At 41.6% G+C, this 24,905-nt stretch overlaps 2 protein-coding genes across 2 annotated transcripts in view; one reads left to right on the forward strand and one right to left on the reverse strand.

The window, feature by feature from the left end:
- Window positions 1–180: 180 nt before the first annotated feature.
- On the forward strand, window positions 181–13,112 carry LOC123313446 (vigilin). Its single transcript, XM_044898331.1, has 18 exons — window positions 181–220; window positions 282–357; window positions 922–1,153; window positions 2,092–2,299; window positions 2,361–2,508; window positions 2,645–2,842; window positions 2,944–3,147; window positions 3,205–3,392; window positions 3,450–3,630; window positions 3,686–3,973; window positions 4,050–4,276; window positions 4,339–4,632; window positions 4,695–4,892; window positions 6,378–6,534; window positions 6,591–6,854; window positions 8,649–9,059; window positions 9,120–9,430; window positions 11,736–13,112. Exons 3-18 carry the CDS (start codon window positions 963–965, stop codon window positions 11,985–11,987), a joined length of 3,720 nt encoding a protein of 1,239 aa, XP_044754266.1. The 5' UTR covers window positions 181–220; window positions 282–357; window positions 922–962; the 3' UTR covers window positions 11,988–13,112.
- A 1,473-nt stretch (window positions 13,113–14,585) lies between these two features.
- Window positions 14,586–24,905, reverse strand: part of LOC123314117 — a 169,261-nt gene continuing 158,941 nt past the window's right edge. The window contains exons 109-123 of the mRNA XM_044899235.1: window positions 24,238–24,822; window positions 23,354–24,118; window positions 22,937–23,128; window positions 22,682–22,879; window positions 21,836–22,609; window positions 21,542–21,754; window positions 21,230–21,415; window positions 19,693–21,170; window positions 19,386–19,636; window positions 18,904–19,280; window positions 18,213–18,647; window positions 17,502–17,740; window positions 16,813–17,322; window positions 16,249–16,429; window positions 14,586–15,741 (exon numbers count right to left, since the gene is read on the reverse strand). Of these exons, the coding sequence (XP_044755170.1) occupies window positions 15,503–15,741; window positions 16,249–16,429; window positions 16,813–17,322; window positions 17,502–17,740; window positions 18,213–18,647; window positions 18,904–19,280; window positions 19,386–19,636; window positions 19,693–21,170; window positions 21,230–21,415; window positions 21,542–21,754; window positions 21,836–22,609; window positions 22,682–22,879; window positions 22,937–23,128; window positions 23,354–24,118; window positions 24,238–24,822 (6,623 nt within the window). The 3' untranslated portion in view covers window positions 14,586–15,502. The remainder of the gene's footprint in view (window positions 15,742–16,248; window positions 16,430–16,812; window positions 17,323–17,501; window positions 17,741–18,212; window positions 18,648–18,903; window positions 19,281–19,385; window positions 19,637–19,692; window positions 21,171–21,229; window positions 21,416–21,541; window positions 21,755–21,835; window positions 22,610–22,681; window positions 22,880–22,936; window positions 23,129–23,353; window positions 24,119–24,237; window positions 24,823–24,905) is intronic.

The raw sequence follows: 24,905 nt of genomic DNA on the forward strand, positions 1-24,905 counted from the left end.
AGCTCCCTGTAGTGCTTGGGAAAATTTTACCTGTCGCGAACACCTGATTTTCAAGGCCGAATTAATGTTATCTTCTCCTTACATAATTCTGCTTTTACATTCATAGTGCCCTCTGCTAGAGAGTAGAAATAAATTCGAACCACTTATCAAAAATTTGACAGCTGTAGACGTTCTTAATTTATTTATCCCTTCATTCTCTTCATTTTCTACTTGGCAGTCGGTAGGTGAAAATGTACTTGTTTTCAATACCTCTATCTAATCTTTTTTTAAACGTGTTTTAGCAAGACAAACCCAAGTAAAACTGGAGAAACTCAAAAGTTCCAGTTTTTAGGACGGCTTTTCTGTTTTTACAGTACAGTGAGTAGTATTTTCTATTTTTGCGGAGTCGGGCAAACTTAACATGCTGGCCGAAGTGACACGTCGACTGTGGGGCTCTGAAAATATTCAATTTGTTAACATATGCAATAAGATTCAATGGGAATAATTTGCGTGAATGTCAAAATCCGCAATGGACTGCACTTGAAATTGCCTTCCAGAAAATTAGTTAATCCATATGTTGAATCTATTTAGAATGGTAGAAGCATTTTCAAATGTGCCCTTTGGTCGTCAAATTTTGAACTAATGTTAATGATAGGCTTTCAATTACTGATGAATATGCACTTGATGATTTTTCAGAATTTTGTTTTTTCAACTAATCATTATTTAAGAGTTTGAGAAGATGTCATCTTGTTAAGAGATGGCTAATAATTATTTAATCATTTTGAAAATTGTTTATATTTATGACCAGGCTAATGACATTCAATTAAGATGAATTCGAAAATGTGGCATTCAAAGAATATGAAAGAAGTATGCCAAAAAGGAATTTTCACATTTATGTATTTGGTATTCCGGTTCTCAACATTCACATCTGTATCATTAAAGTGTTGCTGTAACGACTTGGCGCGAATCAGGACAATCCCAAAATGCAGCAACCAGTGATCGAAGAAGGTAATGTGGGTTATGAAACACCATCAGTGCGGAGCTACGATGACTTGTTTCCGGCTCTGCCAGAATCCACCCCTGTGACAGGCCAAAACAGCCTACCAGCCTCTGGATGGCACCAGAAGACCAACAAGATGAGGGTTGGCACATCTGTCATCACTCATGTATTCAGGTTAGCGATTAAAAGTATACTCTTAATGTTTTGGATTAAGTTTATTTGATTTCCTCAGATCGTTTAGGTTTTATTACAGATCCTGAAGGGTCTCAAGATTTTTTCTTGCAGAATAGAAGGATGAATTTATTTGTTTAAATGAGTCATGATTCCGATGGTACAAGAATATTTGTTTGATCTCTTATTATTGTGTTTGCATGTTGACCAGAGTTATCATTACAATATCTACTGATTAGTTCAATGTATAGACATCACTTTCCTTCTGTGAAATGAAGAATATTTGCATAAGCAGTAGCTTTGGTTCAGCCAAAATGTAGGATTTACATGAGAATAGGAAAAAACCAACTTATGCTATGATTTGCCTTTTTTTATCATCTTTATTTTCAAAATATGAATGTATATGGAAAAAAGCCATGAATATTCCAGATAAACTGCTTGTCAAAAGTTAGATATTGAGATAATTTGTGTTTTCTCTTCAGATAAACCAAACCTCCTATCATATACATATGTATATGTAGGTTGTAATTCTGAGAATTTTAAAAATTCATGGTTGTTCAATACCAAGTACATCATCCACATAGAACAATAACTTCTTTGCATCTTTCCTCCATTCTTTCCATCAAGTTATGTCTGAGAGTTCTGAAATTTTTCTCCTGCTACAGGCCTATTAATATATGATATTCAAAGACATTTAATGAAAAAGTAGTTCATTGGGAAAAGCCAATCATTCAGAAACGAAAAAGGAAATTATTTTCCACATTTCTCTGACAAAGAACTTTTTAGGCTTCCTTGTGAAAATAAATACAAGATCTATGCATAAGCAGTCTTCCTCAAAATCTTACCAGATGTCTCCACTTGAATGAGCTCATACATTTCTAAGGGTCATTGAAGGAACATGATACCCAATAAACTTTCCAATTTCAATATTTTCATTCCAGAGTTCCATTTGAAGAAAGAAAACTTGACCACAGCCAGAAGTTTGGAGAAGGCGAATCTATCCAAACATGCGCTAACATAATGAAAGATACCGGAGCTCACATCGAAATATCTCACGGAAAAGATCAGTCACTCACTTTCTTGGTAACGGGAAAGCCAAATGAGGTGTCGGTGGCACGAAGGAAGATCTTAGTGCACTTTCAAACACAGGTGAATTGAAATATTTTTATTTAATTGAATGACAAACAGTTTGAATGCTATTCTTTTGCAGGCGAGTAAACAGATCTCGATTCCCAAAGAACACCATGGTTGGATTCTTGGAAAGAAAGGCGACCGACTCAAGGAGTTGGAGAAGCAGACTGCCACAAAAATATCTGTCCCACCTCAAAATGACGCGTCCGATGTTATTACCATTTCTGGTAAGAATTTTTGTTAACATTATTTCAACTTTGAATTAAAGCTCTAAAACTTTTCATTCTAAAGAAAAATCTCGTGCAAATTAATGATTTTTAATGTTTCTTCTGACCTTATTATCTATGTTGTGTTAATTCTCAGGAACCAAGGAAGGAATTGAAAAAGCCGAACATGAAATCAGGATAACATCTGACCAGCAGTCAAAGAAAGCTATAGAACGTCTCAACATTCCCAGGATGTATCATCCGTTCATTTCTGGTGCTTACAATGAGAACGTCAATCAGTTGATAGCAGAAACTGGGGCTAAAATCAACATACCGCCACCATCAGTCATGAAAGGTAACAAAAACAAGTTGGAATAACTAAACTTTTTGAGAAATTTTTTATTTTTCATTAATTTTCAATTTATCTCGTTTTATTTAAAAAAAATTTTTATTTAGATGAAATCTTCATTGCTGGAGACAAGGAGGGTGTTGCGGCTGCTAAAGCAAGAATCGAAGCGATCTACAAGGAGATGGAGAAGAAATGTAACACTGTCAGCGTGGAAGTTCCAAAGGAACAGCACAAATACGTTGTGGGTCCCAAGGGATCCACCATCGCTGAGATCCTGCAGACCACCGGTGTGAGCGTTGAAATGCCAATTGGTAAATAACGGACAAGGTGTTCTCAAGTTCCTTGATTAACGATTATTTTATTTTTAGGCGACTCGACTACTGGCACAATTACTCTCAGGGGTCCTCAAGATAAACTGGGCCTTGCTCTGAGTAAGGTGTACGAAAAAGCGAATTCCGTCAAAACTTGCCATGTTGACGCCCCCGCCTGGTTGCACAAATATATCATCGGCAAGAAAGGTCAGACCATAAAGGAAATAACCCAAAATATGGAAAAAGTGCGTCATCGACAACAAAATCAAGTGAAATTGTGGCTAATGATCCAATTCTTTCAGATCCACGTCGAATTCACCGCTGAAGATAAAATAAGGATTCAGGGACCACCTGAGGAAGTGGAAAAAGTACAAGAGCAGTTAGATGCCATGGCCAAAGATCTCGTGAAGAAAATGACTTACGTAGAGAAACATGTGGATACCAAACTCTTCAAGCATATCATTGGGAAGAATGGAACCAACGGTGAGCAACAAATAATTATATGCTTCCACAGTAAAATTAAATCGGGTTCTTTCAGTTAATAAGCTTAGGGAGGAATACAACGTTACGATTAACATCGATGAGAGCGGTCTGATCCGTATCGAGGGTAACAGAGACGAGGTGCATAAAATCGATCAAGAACTGGAGGAGAAAATTAACAAGCTCGAGAACGAGAAGGAGAAGGACGTCATCATTCCCCAGAGACACTACAGGAGCATCATCGGGGTCAAAGGGGCGAACATCAAGGATATCAGGGACAGATTCAACCAGGTCCAGATCACTTTCCCCGGTCCCGGAGAGAGGAACGAAATCGTGAAAGTCAGAGGTGGGTGGGATCTAGGAATTTTTTACTTTAATTTTTCATTTTGTTTGTTGGGAAAATTGATATATTTCCTTTGTAGGTCCAAAAGAAGATGTCGACAAGTGCTGCAGACATCTTGAGAAGTTGGTGAAAGAATTGAACGAATCTTCGTACGTGGTAGAAGTGCCGGTCTACAAGCAATTCCACAAATTCATAATTGGAAAAGACGGAGTCAACATTAAAAAGATCAGGGAGGAGACCCAGACCAAAATAGACCTTCCTTCGGAAGGTGACAAAAGTGATGCTATCGTTATAACAGGCAAAAAGGTTAGATAATGCATTCGGAAGAAATAAATTTTTACCCTGTTAATTTTTTTTTTTTCGTTCAGGAAAACGTGGAGAAGGCCGAAAAAATGATCCGCAAGATCCGCGACGAGCACGAGTCGATCGTCGAAGAGGAGATCACCATACTGCCGAAATTCTACAATTCTATCATCGGTACCAAGGGTAAACTGATCAAGATGATCCAGGAAGATTGCGGTAACGTCACCATCAAATTCCCGTCTCCGGAATGTAAAAGCGACAAGGTGGTCATCAGCGGGCTCAAGGGTGACGTCGAACGTGCCAAACAGCAACTGCTCGAAAGGGTGAACGAGAAGAAAGCTTCCAGTTTCACCGAAGAAGTGAGTTTACCACTTCTGTTCGTATCTCGACCATCCGTTGACTAAATGTGATTTTTTTCCAGATCCGTGCCAAACCTGAACACCACAAATACCTTATTGGTAAAGATGGGTGCAGGATAAAGAAGATTCGTGACTCTACCGGGGCTAAAATCGAGTTCCCCTCGAATACAGATGAGGATCGGGAAGTTATAAGGATTATAGGGAAAGAGGAATCCGTTAAAGAGGCGAAGAAGGCTCTCGAAGCTTCTATCAAAGAATTGGTGAGTGATTGAGATGCCTGGGCTGTTATTCTCGACCATTCGCTAGGGAAATTTCAGAAAACTCTACGATTATGTTGACTTCACATATGGAATTTTTTTTTCTTGAATTTCGGGGGGGATTTTGGTTAGATCTTGTGGGCGGGTCTGGGATATTCAGGTTAACAATCTAGGTTTAGCATCACAAAAATCACAAATCACAAAATCCGCCTTTTACGAGAATATATTGAAAAATTCTTAGCCTACTATAGAACCAAACAAAATTTCAATGTCAAAATATTATATTACTCAACATATTCTCCTCATAATTGGATACATTTATTACAACGAACCTGCAACGTCTCTAGACCTTTAAAAAAAAGTTTGGAAGAAAATTTTCTACATTTTTTTCAGTTAAGGAAAGAGATGATAGTCAGATTGAGCCAAATCTGGTGATTAAGGGGGGTGTTCTAGTAATTCGAACCCCAAATCACGAATTTTTTGCATGGCAACATGAGATTTGTGAGCAGGAGCGTTGTCCTGCAAAAACAAAACAGCTTTGGATAGCTTTCCGCCTCTTTTCTCTTTAATTTTTTCCCGTAGAGTGGCCAGTAATATCGAATAATAATCTCCGATTATTGTTCTACCCTTATCCAAAAAATCAATCATGATTACTCCATGGCAATTCCAAAAAACTGAAGCAAGAACTTTTCCAGCAGATTTTTGGACACGAAACTTCTTAGGTCTTGGACAACCAGAGTGTCGCCATTCCATCGATTGTTGCTTTGTTTCTGGATCGTAGAAATGAACCCAATTCTCCTATCCTCCATAGTGACAATTCGGCTTAAGAAGTCTACATCGTTTTCAAATCGAGCACAGATCGAACGCGATGCTTCTACCCTTCAACGCTTTTGGTCAACATTCAAACATTTGGGGATACAATTTGCAGCCTTTTCTCTCATGTCCAAATTGACGTGAACTTTATGATGAACGCGTTCGTATGAAATATTCAGTGCTTCAGATATCCGTTTCAGATCAATTCGACGGTCTGATAAAATCATGTCATGAACTGCATCGATATTTTCTGGGACTGACACAGAAACTGGCCTTCCCAATCGGTAATCATCTTCAAAGGAAAATTTACCTCTTTTGAAGCTTACAGTCCAATTTTTCACGGTTGCATACGAAGGACATTGATCACCAAGGGTATTAAGCATATCTTCGTAAATCTGCTTACCTCTTAACCCTTTTAAATACAGGTACTTGATGATGGCTCGATACTCCAATTTTTCGATTTTCACAATTTCGGTGGACATCTTCTTTCTTTCAATTCATTGCATAACTCTGGTTTACATTTTTAACCTCGAACTTCACACTGACACTTCTAATGAGTTATTGTTCGTTGCTATGGTAACGCAATATTTTTTTTCATGCATGGAACTGATCTAGGTTAACTAGATATCGATACATCCTCCTACTGAAAACTGAACGAAATTATTTGTCTTTCAGGAGGATTGGGTACAAACCACGATCACCGTAGACTCCAAGCATCATAAACATTTCGTGGCTAGGAAAGCCGAGAAATTGAACCAGATCAACGAAGAATACGGCGTACAAACCTCCTTCCCTCGCTTCGGAGAGGTCGACGATCAAGTCACGCTCATAGGTATAACTCTCTTCATGTAAAAACTTTATACGATAACTAAATGTCCGATTTTTCAGGTCCCAAGAAGGCCATGGACGCCGCCATCGCAAGGATCAGGGAGATAATCAGCGATCTCGAATCCATGGTCACCATCGAATGCGTCATCCCCCAGAAACACCATCGAAACGTGATGGGAGCCAAAGGGCACAAGGTGCAAGGGATAACGTCGGAGTTCGACGTCCAGGTCAAGTTCCCCGATCGCGATTCTTACGATCCTTCCCAAGTTAACGGCGACGTCGATCCGGATCAAGTTAAACCGTGCGATATTATCACAATCACAGGTTGGTGAAATTGTTGGGGTTGTTGGAATATTAGTTGGGGAGCCCAAGAGGGAAATTCGGGATTTACTCGTGCGTGACAGATTGATATAAGGGGAGATACCTTGGACCCTGTAGAGTACCTCTACCGAAAATTAGACCTGTGTAGATGGGGAATTGTCTAGGACAGCCTGTCAGAAGAGTAAAAAAAAACATCGTTGTACATACTCGAGCGACAAGATATATGTGGTTGATAACATGTTAAAAAGTATATATTCTCTTAATCTGACAATTTAAGCGTGACGAAAATGTGTAGAAGGTCTCCAAACTTGCAAAAAAAACGTCGGCAAGCTGAAGCAGTGAAAATTGGCTATAAAGGTCACAAAAATCAGTTTTTTTGAATTATCTCCTGTCCTGTGCTTCCAATTGTTTTCGCATTCATTATAAAAGTTGTAGAGCATAACATTTTCTACAAATTTTGTCCGAAGCAATTTTTTCTACGTTTGAACGTTTCTGAGATATATGGCGATAAATGTACAGGGTGGGCAAAATTCGTTGTCTACTGAGGGGATCTCGAGAACTATAGCAGCTAGAAGAAAACGGATATTACCATTCTCTAGCTCTTTTTTCACGACTAATCCAAATCTAAAAACAGAGTCGGCCTATTATTTTTAGATTTCGAGTTATAAACAAAAATTTAGGTTTTGAAGATTCCGAAAAGTTCTCATACCTTTTTTGTCTTTGAAGTTACAGATCTGAAACTTAAACCTTCCAAGGCACTTTCATACGTAGAATCTACTGACAAAAGTTTTTTTTTCAATTCAAAAATAACGAATTCAACGAGTTCACCAAATGATTTGAAATGAAAAAATATTTTGAGCTCATCAGTGGATTCTACGTAAAATACGCCTGTAGAAGGTGTAAGTTTCAGGTTTGTTACTTCAAAGACAAAAACGTTACGAGAACTTTATGAAACTGTCAAACTCAAAAACAAAGTATCGTAGGAGACTGTGGTTTTCACCATTCTTTTTTCTCCGAAAATGCTTGGAAATGTGTGTAGTTCTCGAGATTCTCTCAGTAGACAACTCATTTTGTCCAATCTGTACATCACACTGGGTTTCTACATTGACTCATGTGTGACTAAGCTACTCACCTTTAGCACCCTCTAGCTCGAAAACGGTTAAGGGCATGAAAAATTGCTTCAGACGAAAGTTGTATAGAATTTTATTGTCTACAACTTTCATAATGAATACAGAAACGATTAGAGGTACAGGAGGGTAGATATTTAAAAAAATGCTTCGTTATCATCTTTAAACTGTCAAACTGTTCAAACTCCCCTGATTAGTGTTAGATTAATGGGTCAACACGTCTGCAGCACCGAGACTAACCATCTGTATGAAAATCTGACACGCTCGAGTATCGCCTGACGATTTTTTTTTACATCTTTGAAAGACGCTTTTCCCACCGCTGAAATTAACTACTACTGAATACACTGCTCAAAATTTCAGTGGAAATTCGAGGAAAAAGTTACTATTGCACTTGCGTATGTTGAGAGTTTTCCACACAGACAAAATATGGTCCTCGTGGCACTTATGGCCATATGCAACGTTTAATTAAACTTCGTTTAAACTATAAAACGACGTTAAAGCATAGAATCTGTATGGAAAAAAATACCTTTAAGGAATTAATCTCGTTTGACGAAACAGTGCTAATGGCCATTAATGGTTGAATTAGAAAAAATGTTGGTGTATGATATTTTTGTAAATGGGGTATTGCAACTTATCTGGTGTTTTTTCACGCTGTTTTCTCGCCTTTCAGGCAAAGAGGACAACTGCCTCAGGGCCAAACAGGCCCTGTTGGACCTGGTGCCGATATCGATCAACGTGGACGTCCCCTACGATCTGCACCGGTCCATCATCGGCCAGAAGGGCCGCGGCGTCAAGGAGCTGATGGGCAGGTTCGACGTCCACATCGAACTCTCGCCGCCAGAGGTGAAAGAGGACGTGATCAAGATAACAGGAGCGCCGCACAACGTCCAAGACGCCAAGGAGGCCCTGATGGAGAGGGTGGCCGAGCTCGAGGCCGACCGCAGGGACAGGGAGCTGAGATCTTTCTCCCTGAAGATGGAGGTCAATCCGGATTACCACCCTAAGATCATCGGTAGGAAAGGAGCCGTGATCACCAAGATCAAGGAAGAACACGAAGTACAAATCAATTTACCAAGAAAAGGTGAGGAACTTGAGGGTTAATGGGGATGAGGGTTTATTTATTCATTTATTCAATCCGTAGGAGATCCAGAAGAACATATCATCACCATCACCGGCTACCAGCACAAGGCGGAGGCCGCCCGAGACGCCATCATGAAGATCGTCAACGACCTGAACGACATCTACAGGGAGGAGGTGGAGATCGACTCCCGCGTGCACTCACGTCTGATCGGCAGTAGGGGTCGCTCTATCCACAAGATAATGGACGACTACAAGGTCGAGATCAAGTTTCCAAGGAGCGAGGATTCTAACCCCAATCTGGTTGTGATCTCCGGTGACGAGGATAACGTCATTGAGGCTCGTGATCATTTGCTCAATTTAGAAGAAGAATATGTGAGTAATCTGCTTGTCGACTAGCGCCCCCTCGCGGAAAAATTCAGTCTGTGTTTGTAATGCGATGTTGTTTACACGCTTCAAGTGGCAGTTTTGAAGCTATCGAGCTCAACGATGCTAAGAAGCTTATTGATTCCGGTCAAAATCGATCCAGCCCTTTCGGAGTTTATGAAATTTGCTGAAATTTTGGGTCTCTCTTCGAAAGCTTTTCATCAGCTTTGGGAATTTTCTGAATTCCATTTGAGATCATGTAAGGGGAAGAGTTATTTTCGAAAAATAAAAAACTTGATGATGCCAAATCCTATACAGGCTGAATTTTTTCCTATTTGGCTTGTTAATGAGCTATGGCACTCCTGGAAATCTGACAATAAATTAAAGATAGATATCATTTTGTCCTTGGAAATGAACTTAACCCATTTAACCTTTCATTAGAACTCTCTGAATGTTCAAACGTTGACCATATCAATATAATGACGAAAAAATTCTCTTCAGAGCAGATATTAGGTTCAAGGGACGTTGATATTCTTCAATGGACCATAGTCTATTGAAGAATGATTGGCATCCCAGTAGACTACAGTCCATTGAAGAATTATCGACATCCCAATATGCCTTGAAAGTTCAGACGCACCTTAATATCTGGTCATAAAAGAATGATCTTCAATAGCCATAGCCAACCGAGATATCAATCATTCTTGAATGGACTATACAGAGTGAGTCTTTGACTCGTATAAGTATTTTAACAGTAGATCCTTGAGGTCGAAAGAAACACTTCTTTTCCCTTACCATTTTTTCCGAATCGGCTCTGTTTAAAAGATACAGGCTGTTGAAAAACCATTAAAGAATGTTATTTTTACTTCTATCTCACAGCGGTTTAATCGAATTGAATGAATTTCGCAATATAGTCTTTCATTTATTTGATGAATCTTTTTCGAACACAAGATATCACCCACGTCTTCCAGTTATCTCGTTATGACCATTACGTACCATAAAAATACCAAAAACTCGAAGAACCTAACTCTTGAAACTAAGTTGGATGCTATCTAATTATTATTTGAATGTTTTGTAAAATGGAAGTATTCCTCATATTTTTTAGCATAATGCGCCGTTTTTGAGTAATTTGAGGTTCAAAATTCAAAAAGTATCTGCGAAATTTGAAAAATTAGGTACTTTGGCTGAATTCAACTCTGTTTAAAACATCCACAGATGTGTAGTGTCGCAGATTTAGCTAGTTATTCTGAAGGTAATTTTGATTTTCCAGGGGTGGCACAGCTCATTATGAAAACTTATAATGGCTATATCTTTTTATCAGGGCCGAATCGGAAAAAATGGTATAGCTAAAAAGGGTTTCTTTTAACCTCAAGAATCTACTGTTGAAATATTTGTTCGAGTCAAAGACTCACCCTGTATATACCGATTACTACTTTGACAGTTGAAATTTCGCTGCATTTCTACAGTGAACTCTAAACTGGAACGGCATCAAGATGCAGGCAAACTGAGGAAGACTGAAAAGGAAGATGTAGAGCAAGCTATCTCTCTCTCTCCGCTCTGTCAATTGGGTTATAACAATGTAAACAAAAATACCCGGGGCGTTCAAGTGGTTCGACTGCTACAGTGACTATATACCCCCCACAGTGGCGACATAGGCTGTCTCATTTTCTATTGGTTGATCCGCCATGTTTTTTTGACGTCCGCGTCAAAATGACTGGTATTTCCATATAATTTCTAACCTATATCATTATTTCTATGATTATTTGAGCCGGTCAGAGGAAAAGTGGTATAAGTCACAAATTCCGATTTTTGAGTTATACCGATATTTGGGTACCAAAGGCATTGATAGATATGGGAAATTTTGTTAAGAGGAAAAACATTAAATGGGTAAAACTCGGTCAAAACGACGATTTGACTCATACGATATCATAAGAAGAATAATATGCAACCTTTGGTACCCAAATATCGGTATAACTCAAAAATCGGAATTTGTGACTTATACCACTTTTCCTCTGACCGGCTCATTTGTCTACGTCCTTGACAAAACATGGCGGATTTTTGACAGTTTTATGACCCGTTGTCGCCATTGTGGGGGTATATAGTCACTGTAACGACTGCTACTTCCGACGTCTGATGCGGTTGTTCGATTGGTTGCCGAGAAATTAGAAAGTGAGGGGTTGCCCAACGTCTTCCCTCTCTTAGAGGCCTTTCTAGTTCTTATAGAGTTCACTGCATTTCTATGAACCAACGATAACATTTAAAAACCCAACCTAACCTGTCCTAACATAACCTAACCAAAAAATTGTTTCCGTTACAGTTACAGGACTACGAAGAGCAGGCGGAGCGCTCCCAGAGCCACACCCTCAACATCCACTTCGAGAACGTGGGCGGGTCCCAGTCCCACCGCGGCCATTCGCGAAACGAACCCAACGGTTTCGTGGTCCAGGGCGGTCCCTGGGAACAGAGGGCGCCGAACACCAACAGCGTCACCGAATTTCCATCGTTCGGCCGTAACGCCGAAGAACCCAGGCAGACACCAGTTGCGGGCGCTTGGGGCTCCCGCCGCTAGATGTCGCATACGGCACTTTTGCTACGAAGGTGAAATAGATTTTTTTATTTTTCGATCTACGTCAATCTTGCCCCGATTTATCCCCTCAATTTACTGGTTTTCCCGAGTGGAACCGCCTTAGAATCAACGCTTCCGCGTACTTTTTTATGATTTCCAATTGTTCTTTTCTTCGAGTGCCATAGGTTTAAAAGCCTAACCTTGTATTTCCCATTTTCGTTTCACCTTTGAAGCTTTGATGAGAGAAGCACTGCCAATGTTTGCGGTCGTAGCAAAACGTGCTGTAGTTTTAGCCGATTATCTTAAAAATTATCATATGTATCCTTTTCCCTCACTGTTTGCTGCATTGAATTATATAGGCCGGGCAATGAATTCTGGACTCGTAAACGGAAACTGACTTTAATCAAGACGAAAAACGGAAACAATATATTATTTCAACAAGATATTAAGTCTTCCCCCGACATCTGAGGGGTGGACAGGCCTAGTTACGGCCCTAATTTGTAGAGAAGTTATGATCTTTTATTCAGATGTTTACTATTTCATTGAATGAATAATTAGCTGTTAGGAATTTGTTTGTATCCTGGGTAACTTTGATCATAGTTATCAGTTCAAATTCAAAATCGATTACAACTGAGTTAATTTTCATTGTTACGTTCCACTGATGATGCTATCTGAATATAATTCATCGTTTACCTATCTTATTGGTTTTTTATTTTATTCAATTCTTCCTTCATGTTTATTGTGATTTATATCTCTTTAGTTGAATTATTATTTAAATTTTATTGTGATTGTGTCATAACGTCTCTGCCTACTTGAGGCTTTGGTGCCTTTCTCATTTTTATATGACCGTATTGTGTACTCTGGTTGTATGAGATTTTTTGCATTTTCTGTTTTCCTGTAAAGGTGAAGGATGACTATTTTTATTTAGAGATATATTTATATAAAATGATGCAGACTGATTGTGCCGAACAGATAATTATAATATCGACACTACTTAAGCAACTTACTGGTTTTTGCTATTTATACTGAATGTATATAATGATTATTATATACTTGAGTCCTTGCGGTCGTTTTTTGTTAGCCCAGGACTACCTGAGGGAGAGAATAATATATTGAATTAATTAATAACTTGGTTTTTCAATCTTCCTTCCATTCATAATAATCAGGATCCGTTTCATCGTATTTGTGTTATAAAACACGAATAAAGTATAGGCAAAGACCAACAAGATGCACCACTCTAATATTTTGACGGAGCTTACTCCTTGGGTGACTCGTTTTTGACAGTGGGCGGGCTTAAAACCGTCGTCTTCATTCAGATTGGCCATTTTTGAATACTCGCTACCAATCGGATCTTGTTGTGCTCGTCAGCATCTCAAGCCACGCCTACTTATACCAAAGGGGATTCAACTTGTTGGTATTTAGTTAAGAAGATTGTTCCTGAGTCTTTTCTTGACAGTAAGTAGAAATGTTCCCGTTATGAAATATTTAAGATGGCGGAGTTATGAGACCTTGAAGTTGATTAAATTTCAAGTACTGGACTATGGAAGAACGAAGAAGATGACAGTCATTGTTTACAAAGGCTCAGTACATTCTTGAGTATCTGAATAATTGTTTAAGGGGTCTCTGTTAAACAAAATGATGGGCGAGGTAAGGTGAAGGCAGTGTAGAAAAATTGAGACACTATTGAAAGTGCTTGGGACTTTGCTTTATCAATAGGTTGTTATGATCTCCAGTTTTTTGAGAAAAATTGGAGTTCATTTTAGTGCATTCCTTTCATTACATACATATTTCCGCCTTTGAAAATATTTAATTCTCAAATATTCAGTACATTCATTCCGATAGGCAGAGTAAACGTAAAAAACCGTTTATCTGTGTTTAACGTTGTTTTTCTTGCATGCCGTTGAAGATTTCGACGTTTTTCTGATGTTGATATGCGATAAACCGGAGCTGACGACGTTTTTCACTTTTGTCGCATTCTGGAATTTTCAGATTTTTAACGTGTGGGGATTTGCCTATAAAAGCAGATTTCCGTTCCGTTCAACGATTTTAGAAATAATTTTGTGTTGCGAGGATTAGTGCTATTAGGAATTAATTTTTAGTTTTCGTTTGTTTTCCGCGAGTGCCTGAAATAAAGGAGGTAGGTCCCCGTCTTTACCGTTCAGTTTCTTAATTAGACCTACACCGGTTACTTCTTTGACACTGCTGTACTGTATCGCTTTCTGTTATATTTTATTGTACTTTACCCTGTTTCGCGAGTTACTGGCTTCACTGTAAATGATGAGTTTTCCCATTTGGAGAATCTGGAATACGTGAACAATATTTTGTTGACCAGTATCTGATGCAGTAATATAAGTCATAGTGGTTCTAATTGAAATTTTAAATCGTTATTGTGTTTTGGACTTCATGGTTCGGATGTTGATGGATGGAGATTGTCAGTTTTCAAGAAAGGTCAGGTGAGTCATTCCATAATCTTATTGACGATGAATGATCCCATGGATTACAGAATTTCAACGTGAGCTCAAACAAATTCGAGAACCATTTCGTCCATTTTAGCTGTGGACTAATAAAGAGGTGGGTAGGTGCATTGAAATAAATCACTCATTTATTAAACAATCTTTATTAAAGAAGCGATTATCACAAAATGACAATTAAGGAATCATCGTTAGATCAAAAATTACAAAAGAAACAGAGAACAATATTTCACATACATATTGAACAATTATCCTGAATAGCATATGGAAATAATAGTTGGCTTCTTGAAAAAACAGCCATTACAATGAAAAATCAAGCTTCAAAATTTATATAATACTTTTTTTGGTTAAGAGTTATGTCTTTTTGGACTTGAATAAAATTAAAGGTACTATCAAGGACAGATTGACTAAATAATGACTGTATGAAATAATAAAATTATCAGTCAGCACCAAAAAATATTATAGGAGAAAAACTCCACACTCAAAAATCACATTCAAACAATTTATACAGATTTATAAAATATCTAGCCTTACGTCTAGGACTACATCTTCCAGTGGCTTCGACGAAACATTAATATTTACAATAGTAACATCGGGAAAAGGGACAGACGAAGGGGCCGACAAAACGATTCGAAGAGATTTGTTACAAGACAGATTAAGACCATCACCCTTAGTAGAAAATTCCCTTGTCTGGTAAGCGCATTCACGTATATTGGGAAAGCCAGTGGAAAAGATAGCAGAAATATTTGCACCTTGTAAACGGTCGGATGCAAACATTACTTCGTTCATTTAAATATATCTAATTTCTCTAGTTCGTTCCAACATTCCACATTTCTTGGCAGTTTTCGTTTCAGAGTGAGAAGTTCGTTGGACGGACGTTGAAAAAAATGTGGAACGTTCGGGAATTAAATATACATATAAAAGTGTAAAATCGAGTATTTTCTGAGTCTTGTTGAGTCGTTACATATAGTCGTAGTTCGTATATATCTATGTATACTTGGGAGTATTTTTTCTTACTTATGTTCTACTACGAAGATACACTGATCATTACGTGAGGTAGTCTGGACTGGGCTCGGCCATCGGTTCGGGTGTTGTGAACAGCGGGTTTGGGAACTCTGGAGGATGTGGCAGAGGCCCAGAAGCCTTCGGCCTGCGCCTGTAGGCCATCAGCCAACAGGACACAGCCACAGCAATGGCCACCAGTGCTAATAGGGCAGTTATTACCAATGATATTATGAATCCTATCATTGAGACGCAGATGTCCTCGACTCTCTGGTAGTCTGCAGCTGTGGAAATAGAGGATGTTGAAAAAAAAACCTTTAGTAATATATCCTAGCAGTGGCACATTGAATTATCTCTAGTCTCTAGTCGTTATTCAATCTAGGTAACTCCAAAATACTTGAAAGCTTTTATCGTAACTACAGACCGGTTTCGGCGGCATTACAGATCATCAGTACAAGCTCACATTGATAATTCTGATATTGGATATTGTCCTACCAATTATTCTTCAAGATCTTTTGGTCTGTTTAGAAATCCTTGAAGTCTTCTTTAGGTTAGGTTAGGAACTATATAGTTTGATCTTTGAATTGAATTTATTTATTTTTTACTCAAACGAACCACGCGTCCTGTAGCAAAGTCACGAAGCCAACACTCCTACTAAGGTTTTAAAGATTATTTGACACAATAAGCCACAAATTTGTTACATCTGAACTCATAAGTGTGCAACCAAATCGAGCACTACCTACTAGATTATGTGTTATTGAAGATCTTCGAAGATTTAACATGAATCTTACCTGCTGCAGGATCTACCAGCTTCTCTTCTCGTCTCTCGAACGTCAATATTGCGTTAGATGAAATCGTTATTTCTTCCCTCAGCTGTCCTGTCATCAGATCTCCAGACACAGCCAGATCCGTGTTTTCGTTTTCAATAGATCTCTTTCTCCTTCCGAAGGCATTGTACCCACGGCAGTTCACCTGGAAGGAAGTTACAGTTCAATAGACGGAAATAGAAAACAGTTAGACGATTCTCTGAATATTATGTACCAACAGCAGTGAGAGAGATGGTTATTTCACTGAGTGAAGTCAACGGTAAGAAAAGGGGGCACGCATCCCGGATGATATTCTGGATTTTCGCCTCCAAAGGGCTTTCACACCAGCAGTTAGACTAATTCGAGTGACGTTGAGAACTCGGTTCAGTGGTTCAATGGAGGTGAGGTTCAAAACTCTTAATACATATGAACGCTTGAGCCTCTGAATGACTGCTAACTGTCTGATTTAACAGAAACTTGGTGAAATAATGTACTACTCAAGGCTGAGCCTTGAGTTGGGACATTTCAGAGACAGCCTTGGTTACTTACAGGTTGACAGGCTCCGAAGCACACCCTGATGTTACACTGGAACCTGATGTTATCGCTGCTGGGGAACTTGAACGCGTTAAAGCTGGCCGACAGGCTCTGCGTGTCAGGATTGTAGTCCCACTCGCCGAATATGGTCGGATCAGTGGCGCATCCGTTCTCGTCCGTGACCGGGTACTCGTTCTCGACGTTAGCCTCCATCGTCTTGGCCACGCAGCTCCTGGCGAAGCCTCCGTAGATGGACCCGGGCTGTACCTCGACCTGCAGCATCAGGTTGTCGCCGATCTCGGCAGAGTTGATCTCCTGACCGGTAGGCGTGACGATCTTCATCGTGCACACGGGCGGCGGGCCTGTGTTGGCAATGGTACCGGCCGTCGTCAGCATGGACACGTTGAAGCCAAGGGTGACGTTCTGTTCGCCGGTCTGGTACACGCATTTTATGTGATACGCCTGCGCCTTGTACGTGACTAGTTTGGGATGTTTCTGGATCACAAGCACGAAGCTGGCCTGGCCCTGTGGAAGGAAAAAATTGGATTATTTTTCAACGATCGATAAGATGCCACGGATGAGAGCAGCCAAAGCTCGATATGTTCTCGACTTTTGGACGTTTGAAAGACAACACTGTAACTGAGACTGTTGATCCATGAATCATGACTTGTTGTTGTCACCATCTCCAAGATAGATATACTTACGTTGACATGAATCAGTCCGCAGTTTCCAAATTGCACCTTGAAAATCTCCGTCCTTGGCAGTGAATTCGATGGCAGTGTTACTATTCTTCTACATTGTTCGTCTTTGCTGTGACCCTTCACATAAAATACTCCGTTGAATTCGGTCTCAGCTATGTGTATCTCCACCTGAACACCGTCAGACAGACAACTCACGACCATTTCCGGTCGTGGGAACACAGTTCGTAGGGGAGACGTTTGATCTGTAAAACAAAATTGTTGAGTACACTAGAAACACCCTTATTATCCATATGGAGGGTACAGAGGATGAGAAAACTGAGAAGCTGGTCCTTCCTGACCAAAAACTTCTCTGCAGTGGGATTTACTACGATGTTGACTTGAAAGAAAGACTTGAAAAGAAATGCACCACCAAAACTTTCAAAAGGAGTACCACCAAATGGTGCATAGTTGTTTCAAAACCCACAGGAACTGGCGCTGAAGTAATTTAGGGCCAGTATCAAATGCTACCTATCGTAAGTATCCTGTTAGAAATAGTTTCAGCAGATGGAAGTAATCGAAAGAGGAATATTCTAAACTTTGCAAAGTAACTGCTTAATATAATCTGTAAGCTAATTTTACTGCCCCAAATTTGATACTTAGAATACTGCTCCACCTCCAAGAAAAGTATTGACCAAGACAAATGTGTGTGTGAGATAAAAAAAAGATTAAACTTACTGCAATAGACCTCTGGGTCGCCGGTGAAACCAACTCGGCATTTGCAAACAGCCACGTGATTGGTCGCATTGCAGAAAGCGTTCTCCGCGCAGGTCTTGTACAGGCAAGGGTCCTGGCAGGTCTTGGTGTTCGGCTCGCAGAACTCCTGATCCAGGCAGTCGTCGTCGGTTTCGCATTTGGGCCCGAACTGTTTGATGCAATTGCCCCTGGCGTCGAGATGGTAACCGTTGATTGGACAGACGCAATTTCCCCTGTCGTCGATTATGAAGCCTCTTTCTAGAGCGCAGACGCATCTTCCTTTCTCGTCGATCTTGAAGCCTTTTTGTACGGGGCACAGTACGCATTCGTCGTTTTCGTCCAAGGCCGTGTTTGGCGGGCATACGCACTTGCCATCAGGCGTGCGGATGTAGCCTTTGTCTATTCTGCATATGGCGGCTGTAACGAAAAATATTTAATGTATTGGGTATAAGAAACTTGTCTTAATATTGCGTATATACGATGTTTTGTATTCAATTTGTCTCGACTTAAAGAAGGAGCTATGTACTTGGACAGTGTTAATCATTTTCGATAGCATCCTTGACTAAAGGTTCTCTTGATGTATGTTATAAGAATGACCCTTCCAGTGTGATCCACTCTATCTTCGAGCGACCAAAAACGAAATTGATGGTATTTCATAGATTCTGTGACTTACTCTTGTCGCATTGCACAGCAGCGTTGCCCTCATAGCCAGGCATGCATTTGCAAACCATGGTCCTGACTGGTTCCGTATCAAGCACCGTGCATTCGGCGTTCACACCACAAGGGTCGGTTTCCTTGCAAGGGTTGATACATTCGCCACCAATGCAAGCGTATTGCGATGGACAGTCGTGGTCTTTCCTACATTTCTCGATTCCGACCTCGATGCAGCCCGTTTTACCGTCACTGACGGTGCCAGGTGGACATACACATTCGACCATATGGTTGTAGACCTTGCATTCTGCTGGTGCGGAGCAAGGATTGTCGGTCTCACACGGGTTGTCGCATTTGTTGTTCACGCAAGCCCTACCCCCAGGACATTCGCTGTCAGATCTGAAAGAAGGAATTAGCTTGAAAGTTGCAACGGAGAAGGCAAACCACAATTTTCAAACATGAAAAAAAATGACAGGGTGATTGGTGTTATATTGTGAAACTCACCTGCAACCAACCAGAACACAAGATATTTCTGGATTACCGATGAAACCTGGCGGACAATCGCAAACTGCATGGTGGTTGACGCCATAGCAGACAGCGTCTTTTCCGCAAGAGGATCCATCGACATCGCAAACTGGTACGCATTGTCTGTTCACGCAGATGTGTTGACCTGAACATTGTTCGTCATTTCTGCATCCTGTCCTCTCACATTCGATCTCTGGATTTCCGTCGTAGCCTTGCTTGCAAGTACATACCTGCAAGATGTCAACGATAAGTTATGTTTCCAAGATTGACATTGGGTTTTACTTACTGGTTTGTGGTTTTTGATCCTGCATTCTGCGTTGAGACCGCAGTTGCATGGGTCTCTGCAGATTCCGCTGATGCAAGACTTATCGGCTGGACATTCCTCGTCAACCACGCAGGCTCCGACCTCTATAGCTTTCACAGGATGGCAGGTACCGCTTCCGCTGCTGATGTAACCAGGTGGACACACGCAGATCATGGTACGTACAGGTACTGATCCGACAACCACGCACTCTGATGGTCTGTGGCATGGTTCCAGTACAACGCAAGGATCTTGGCATTTGTTGTTAAGACAGGCCAGCCTTGATGGACATTCCGGATCTTCTCTACACTCAGGCTGAGGTTCCGGTTTGCAGTCCACGTAAGGATTACCGATGAAACCATACCTACACCTGCATAAAGCCATGTGGTTCTGCACCTTGCATTCTGCTCTCGGTGAGCAAGGGCTGTCGTAAATGCAAGGGTCAACGCATTGAGTGTTTCTACATTGCCTATCACCAGGACAGTCGCTGTTGGATATACACCCAACGATGTTACACCTCTCGAATGGATTTCCCCTGTAACCGCTGATACATCTGCACTGAGCCCTGTTCTGATAAACGTAACATTCCGCATTAACGCCGCATGGATCTTCCACCAAACAAGGATTGACGCAGTTTCCGTTCACGCAAGCCTTTCCAGACTCGCACTCAGAATCAATCCTACAACCGACGGCGTAGCAGGCGATGTTTGGATTGCCTTCGAAACCGTTCGAACAGGAGCAGATTGGTCTGTGGTTCTGTACGAGGCAGTTGGCGTTTGTACCGCAGTCACAAGGGTTTCTACACCTTCTGTTGATGCAGGCTTCTTTAGCAGAACAGTCGTTGTCGGATGTACAACCGGGTGGTATCGGTATAACTACAGCGTGGCATTCTCCGTTTTCATTAGGCACCCATCCTTCTGGGCAAGTACAAATCATGGTTCGTACTGGTATCGTGTCCAAAACGCTGCAGTGGGCGGTGCTGTGGCATGGTGACAACGTTTTACAAGGGTTGACGCATTTCTCCTTGATGCAAGCCAACTGGCTCGGACAATCCAGGTCTAGTTCGCATTCTTTGCCGATTATCACCGGCGCTGTACAGTAAGCTAACGGGTTTCCTTCTGGTAGATGCGGTGGACACTGACAACCGGCCACGTGATTCTGCGCGTAGCAAATGGCGTTGTGTGCACATGGTGGATTTGCGACGGTGCTGCAAGGGTCCACGCAGTGCTTCTGTATGCAAGCCCTGTTGTTCGGGCATTCCGAATCGGTGTGGCACTCTATCCTCTCGCATCTATCGAATGGATTACCCTCGTATCCTGGGGCACATTTGCACGAGGCTATGTGGTTGTTGCCGTAACATATGGCGCTCGTTGCGCACGGATCGCCCAGTATGCATGGATCGACGCATTGTCCGTTGTAGCACTGTTGGTCGTTGTTACATTCGTTGTCACTTTGACATCCCACTGAAACGGGAAGAAGGCATAAGTATCATCTTGATAAATTCAATAATTCTGAAGCTTACGTTTGATGCAGCCAAGTTGTGGGTTTCCAGAATATCCAGGTTTACAGAAACACATTGGATAATGGTTTATGATGTTACATTGCGCGTTAGGTCCGCAGTTGCATGGGTTGATACAGATGCCGTTCACGCAAGAATCTGTCTGCGCGCACTCTGAGTTCGATGTACATCCTACCGTTGGTCCAAGTGCTGGAAATATCAGTAATCATCAAATATTTATTCCACTGGATGAAAGGGAAATCTTCAAATTCAAAATTGATACTTTTGTTGATCTGGTTCGAACACCATCTTGAAAGTAGGTAGATATGTACTTACGTGGTAAACATTCAGTGTGTGGACTTCCTTCAAAACCAATTGGACATGTGCAAACTGCTTTATGATTGTTCACCGAGCAGAAAGCACCAACCCCGCATGGTCTATCTTTCAGGCAAGGATTGATACATCTTTCATTCGAGCAAGCTTTGTCATAACTACATTCGTCGTCAGAGTAACATTCAGGGACAGGTCCAGTAATTGGTGGTCTCGAAACTGAAATCAGACATATATTGTGAAATTTAGCGCCCGTACAATAACCACGGAGTATTCCCAACGTTTTTCGAAGTATCTCACCTGTGCATTCAATATGTGGATTTCCTGTATAGCCCGGTGAACAGCTACAGATAGCTTGATGGTGTTGCGAATTACACAAGGCGTTGATACCACACATATCGATCCTGCAAGCTTCGATGCAGTTCCCTGATATACATTTCTCTCTGTCTGTACAATCCGAATCGACCCTACATTGTGGTTCTACCACTACAATTGCTCTACAACGTCCTGATATATCGGCTATTGTATCTGGTGGACATTGGCACATGATGGTACGTAACGGCAGTGTGTCTAACACTCTGCATTCTTGATCAGGCGTGCATACGTTGTTCTCCAAGCACGGATTCAAGCAACGTTGTTCGATACAAGCGTATTGAGATGGACAGTCGATGTCCATCTTGCATTCAGGGCTTGGTTCGGGTGTTTTTCCTTTCACACACTCTTGGTAAGGATTGCCTTCAGTGCCCGGTGGACACCTGCATCTAGGTTGATGTGCTTGGGCTTCACAGATCGCTGTATCCGCGCATGTGTCTTCTTGACAAACTGGTCTGCACACTCTGTTGAGTCGATCGCAAGCCTCTTGATCTCCACAGTCTTCGTTGTATTGACATATACCGGCTATGCATGATATCAGCGGATTTCCTTGTGTGCCAGCTGGACATGTGCATTGAGCCCAATGGTTCTTAACCAGACACTCTGCACCCCTTCCGCAAGACAAGCTGTTGCAAGGGTCCAGACAGTTCTCGTTGATGCAAGCCTTGTTGTATGGACACTCGTCATTCGATTTACATTCAGCTGGAAATAATAATAAAGTATGAACGTCATCTGAGATTTAATACCAAGAAAGGTTTGGAATTGTTGACTTACGTTTATAACACAAGACTTGTGGGTTGCCTCCCCAACCTTCCGGACAGGAGCAGGTGGGGTGATGTTGTAAGGTCCTGCATTGAGCGTCAGTTCCACAAGGGTTCGAAGTCAAACATGGATCTTGGCAATGTTGATTGATGCATGATTTGTCGTTGGGGCAATCCAAACTTGTTAAGCATTCCTCCTTAGGTACCAGACCTGGAAAAACGGGTTTGAACAGTTCCGAATGGAAAATTTGTGGAGGACTAAACTTACCCTCGTAGCATTTGACGAATGGATCACCAATGAACCCTGATGGACATCTACAAACCGCCTTGTGGTTTTGTGGGTCACAAAGGGCCGTAACGGCACATGGACTTCCCACAGCGCAAGGATTGACACATCTCCTGTTCAAACAAGCTTCCGTGAATGCGCAGTCGTTATGGCTCTTGCAACCCTCTTCGATTTCTGTGAAACATACCGAGTATATTAGTATCTCCACAAGTTGTCTGGGAGGGAAATGTTAGCTAGTGTTGCTGTTAAGAGGAGAAATAGTAGGGATATGGGAGATTCTTTAGGTTAAACCTGAAAAATAATCGATTCATTAGTGAATGACATCCGTTAATTTTATGGATTATAATCCCCTTTCGAGCATAAAACTTTTTGTAGTGAGAAAAAATGATTTTAACTTACCCAGTCTACATTCTTTGTCTGCATCTCCAACATACCCTGGCAGGCAAATGCATGACATGGTTCTGAGTGGTAGAGAGTCCACTACCACGCATTCTGCGTTGACTCCACATGGTGTAGTTTCTGTGCATGGGTTCTTACATTTACCGCTGAAACATGCCAGTTTGCTGGGACAATCAGCGTCCATTTTACATTCGGCTGACACCACCGGTTGGAGATTACACGACACCAGTGGATTTCCTATATAACCTGGCGGACAAGAACATTGCGGCCTGTGGTTGTTAACTGAACAAATGGCCGACAATCCGCACTTGCAAGGATCCTCACAACGTTCGTTCCTACACGCCAAGTTGTAAGGACATTCGTTATCGTTGGTACATTCCGGTCTTTCGCATCTGATGAACGGATCTCCCTTGAAGTTCTCGGGACAGTAGCATCTGGCCCTGTGGTTCGAGTCCGGTTTGCACAGGGCGTTCAATCCGCAAGAGGTGTACGAGCAAGGGTCAAGACACTCTCTGTTGATGCACGCCTGTATCGGTGGACAGTCTGAGTTCGAACGACAGCCGATTTCGAAGCAGGCCGATTGAGCGTTTCCGGTGTATCCTTCTCTGCAGATGCAGAGGGCTCTGTGCAGTTGTGGTCTGCATTCCGCGTTTTGACCGCAGATGCCTTGAGATACGGAGCATGGGTCCTGACAACGGTTGTCGATGCAGGCTTTGTCGTTGGTGCAATCGGAATCTTGAAGGCATTCCACCTTGGGTTGAGGCACTGTAAGTAGGAATTTACGTTTGTATGTCATCAAATTATATCTGCTACACCAAGAATGGGAAACGTTCAAACACCAAATGGTGTCTCTTAATAAAAAAAAAACCATTCGAAAAACTCACCTCTTGGCTCGAGTCGACATTGTACCTCTGGAGACCCGACGTATTCTGGTGGACATCTACAGATCGCCTTGTGATTGATGACCTGACAGAGCGCATTAACTCCACAAGCATCCCTGCAAGGATCCCCACACCTCTGACTGTAACAAGCCTTATCCCTCGGACAGTCCTGATTGATGATACATTCTGGATAGTTGCAGCTTGCCACACCGTTGATAACCCTACATTGACCGTTAGGTCCGCAAGGTGAAGGATTGCATGGATCTGCCGGTTCTTTCTGTTCCACGCACAGCTCGAACGGATTTCCTATCAGTGGCGGCGGACAGCTACAGATGGGACTGTGGTTGACCACGTGGCATTGTGCGTTGAAACCGCATACGCCCACGCAAGGATCTATACATTTGGAGTTGACGCAAGCCTTGTCTCTGGGACAGTCCGCGCTGATGGTGCATTCCGGTCTGCAACCTCCACTCGTTGGGTTTCCGAAGAAACCTGGCAGGCATTCGCAGACGGCGTTTTCGCCCAATGTTCTGCAGACGGTGTTCATGCCGCATGGTGAAGGGTTGCATGGATCACGAGGTGGTGGTACTGGAAAAAAAAATGGTTGTTCAGAATATGGAGTTATTTTGGTCACCTGAGAGAAGCTGAAGGTTATCAAATTCTCGGCGGAG

Source organism: Coccinella septempunctata, chromosome 5, assembly GCF_907165205.1.
Source record: "Coccinella septempunctata chromosome 5, icCocSept1.1, whole genome shotgun sequence".
NCBI classification, from domain to species: domain Eukaryota; kingdom Metazoa; phylum Arthropoda; class Insecta; order Coleoptera; family Coccinellidae; genus Coccinella; species Coccinella septempunctata.

What these genes read in the sequence shown, in the direction of transcription:
- LOC123313446 (XM_044898331.1), top strand. Translation starts at nt 963, where the DNA reads ATGCAGCAACCAGTGATCGAAGAAGGTAATGTGGGTTATGAAACACCA. An exon ending in GTCATCACTCATGTATTCAG is followed by an intron (nt 1,154 to 2,091) that starts GTTAGCGATTAA and finishes TTTTCATTCCAG; the next exon opens with AGTTCCATTTGAAGAAAGAA. An exon ending in GAGCGTTGAAATGCCAATTG is followed by an intron (nt 3,148 to 3,204) that starts GTAAATAACGGA and finishes TTTTATTTTTAG; the next exon opens with GCGACTCGACTACTGGCACA.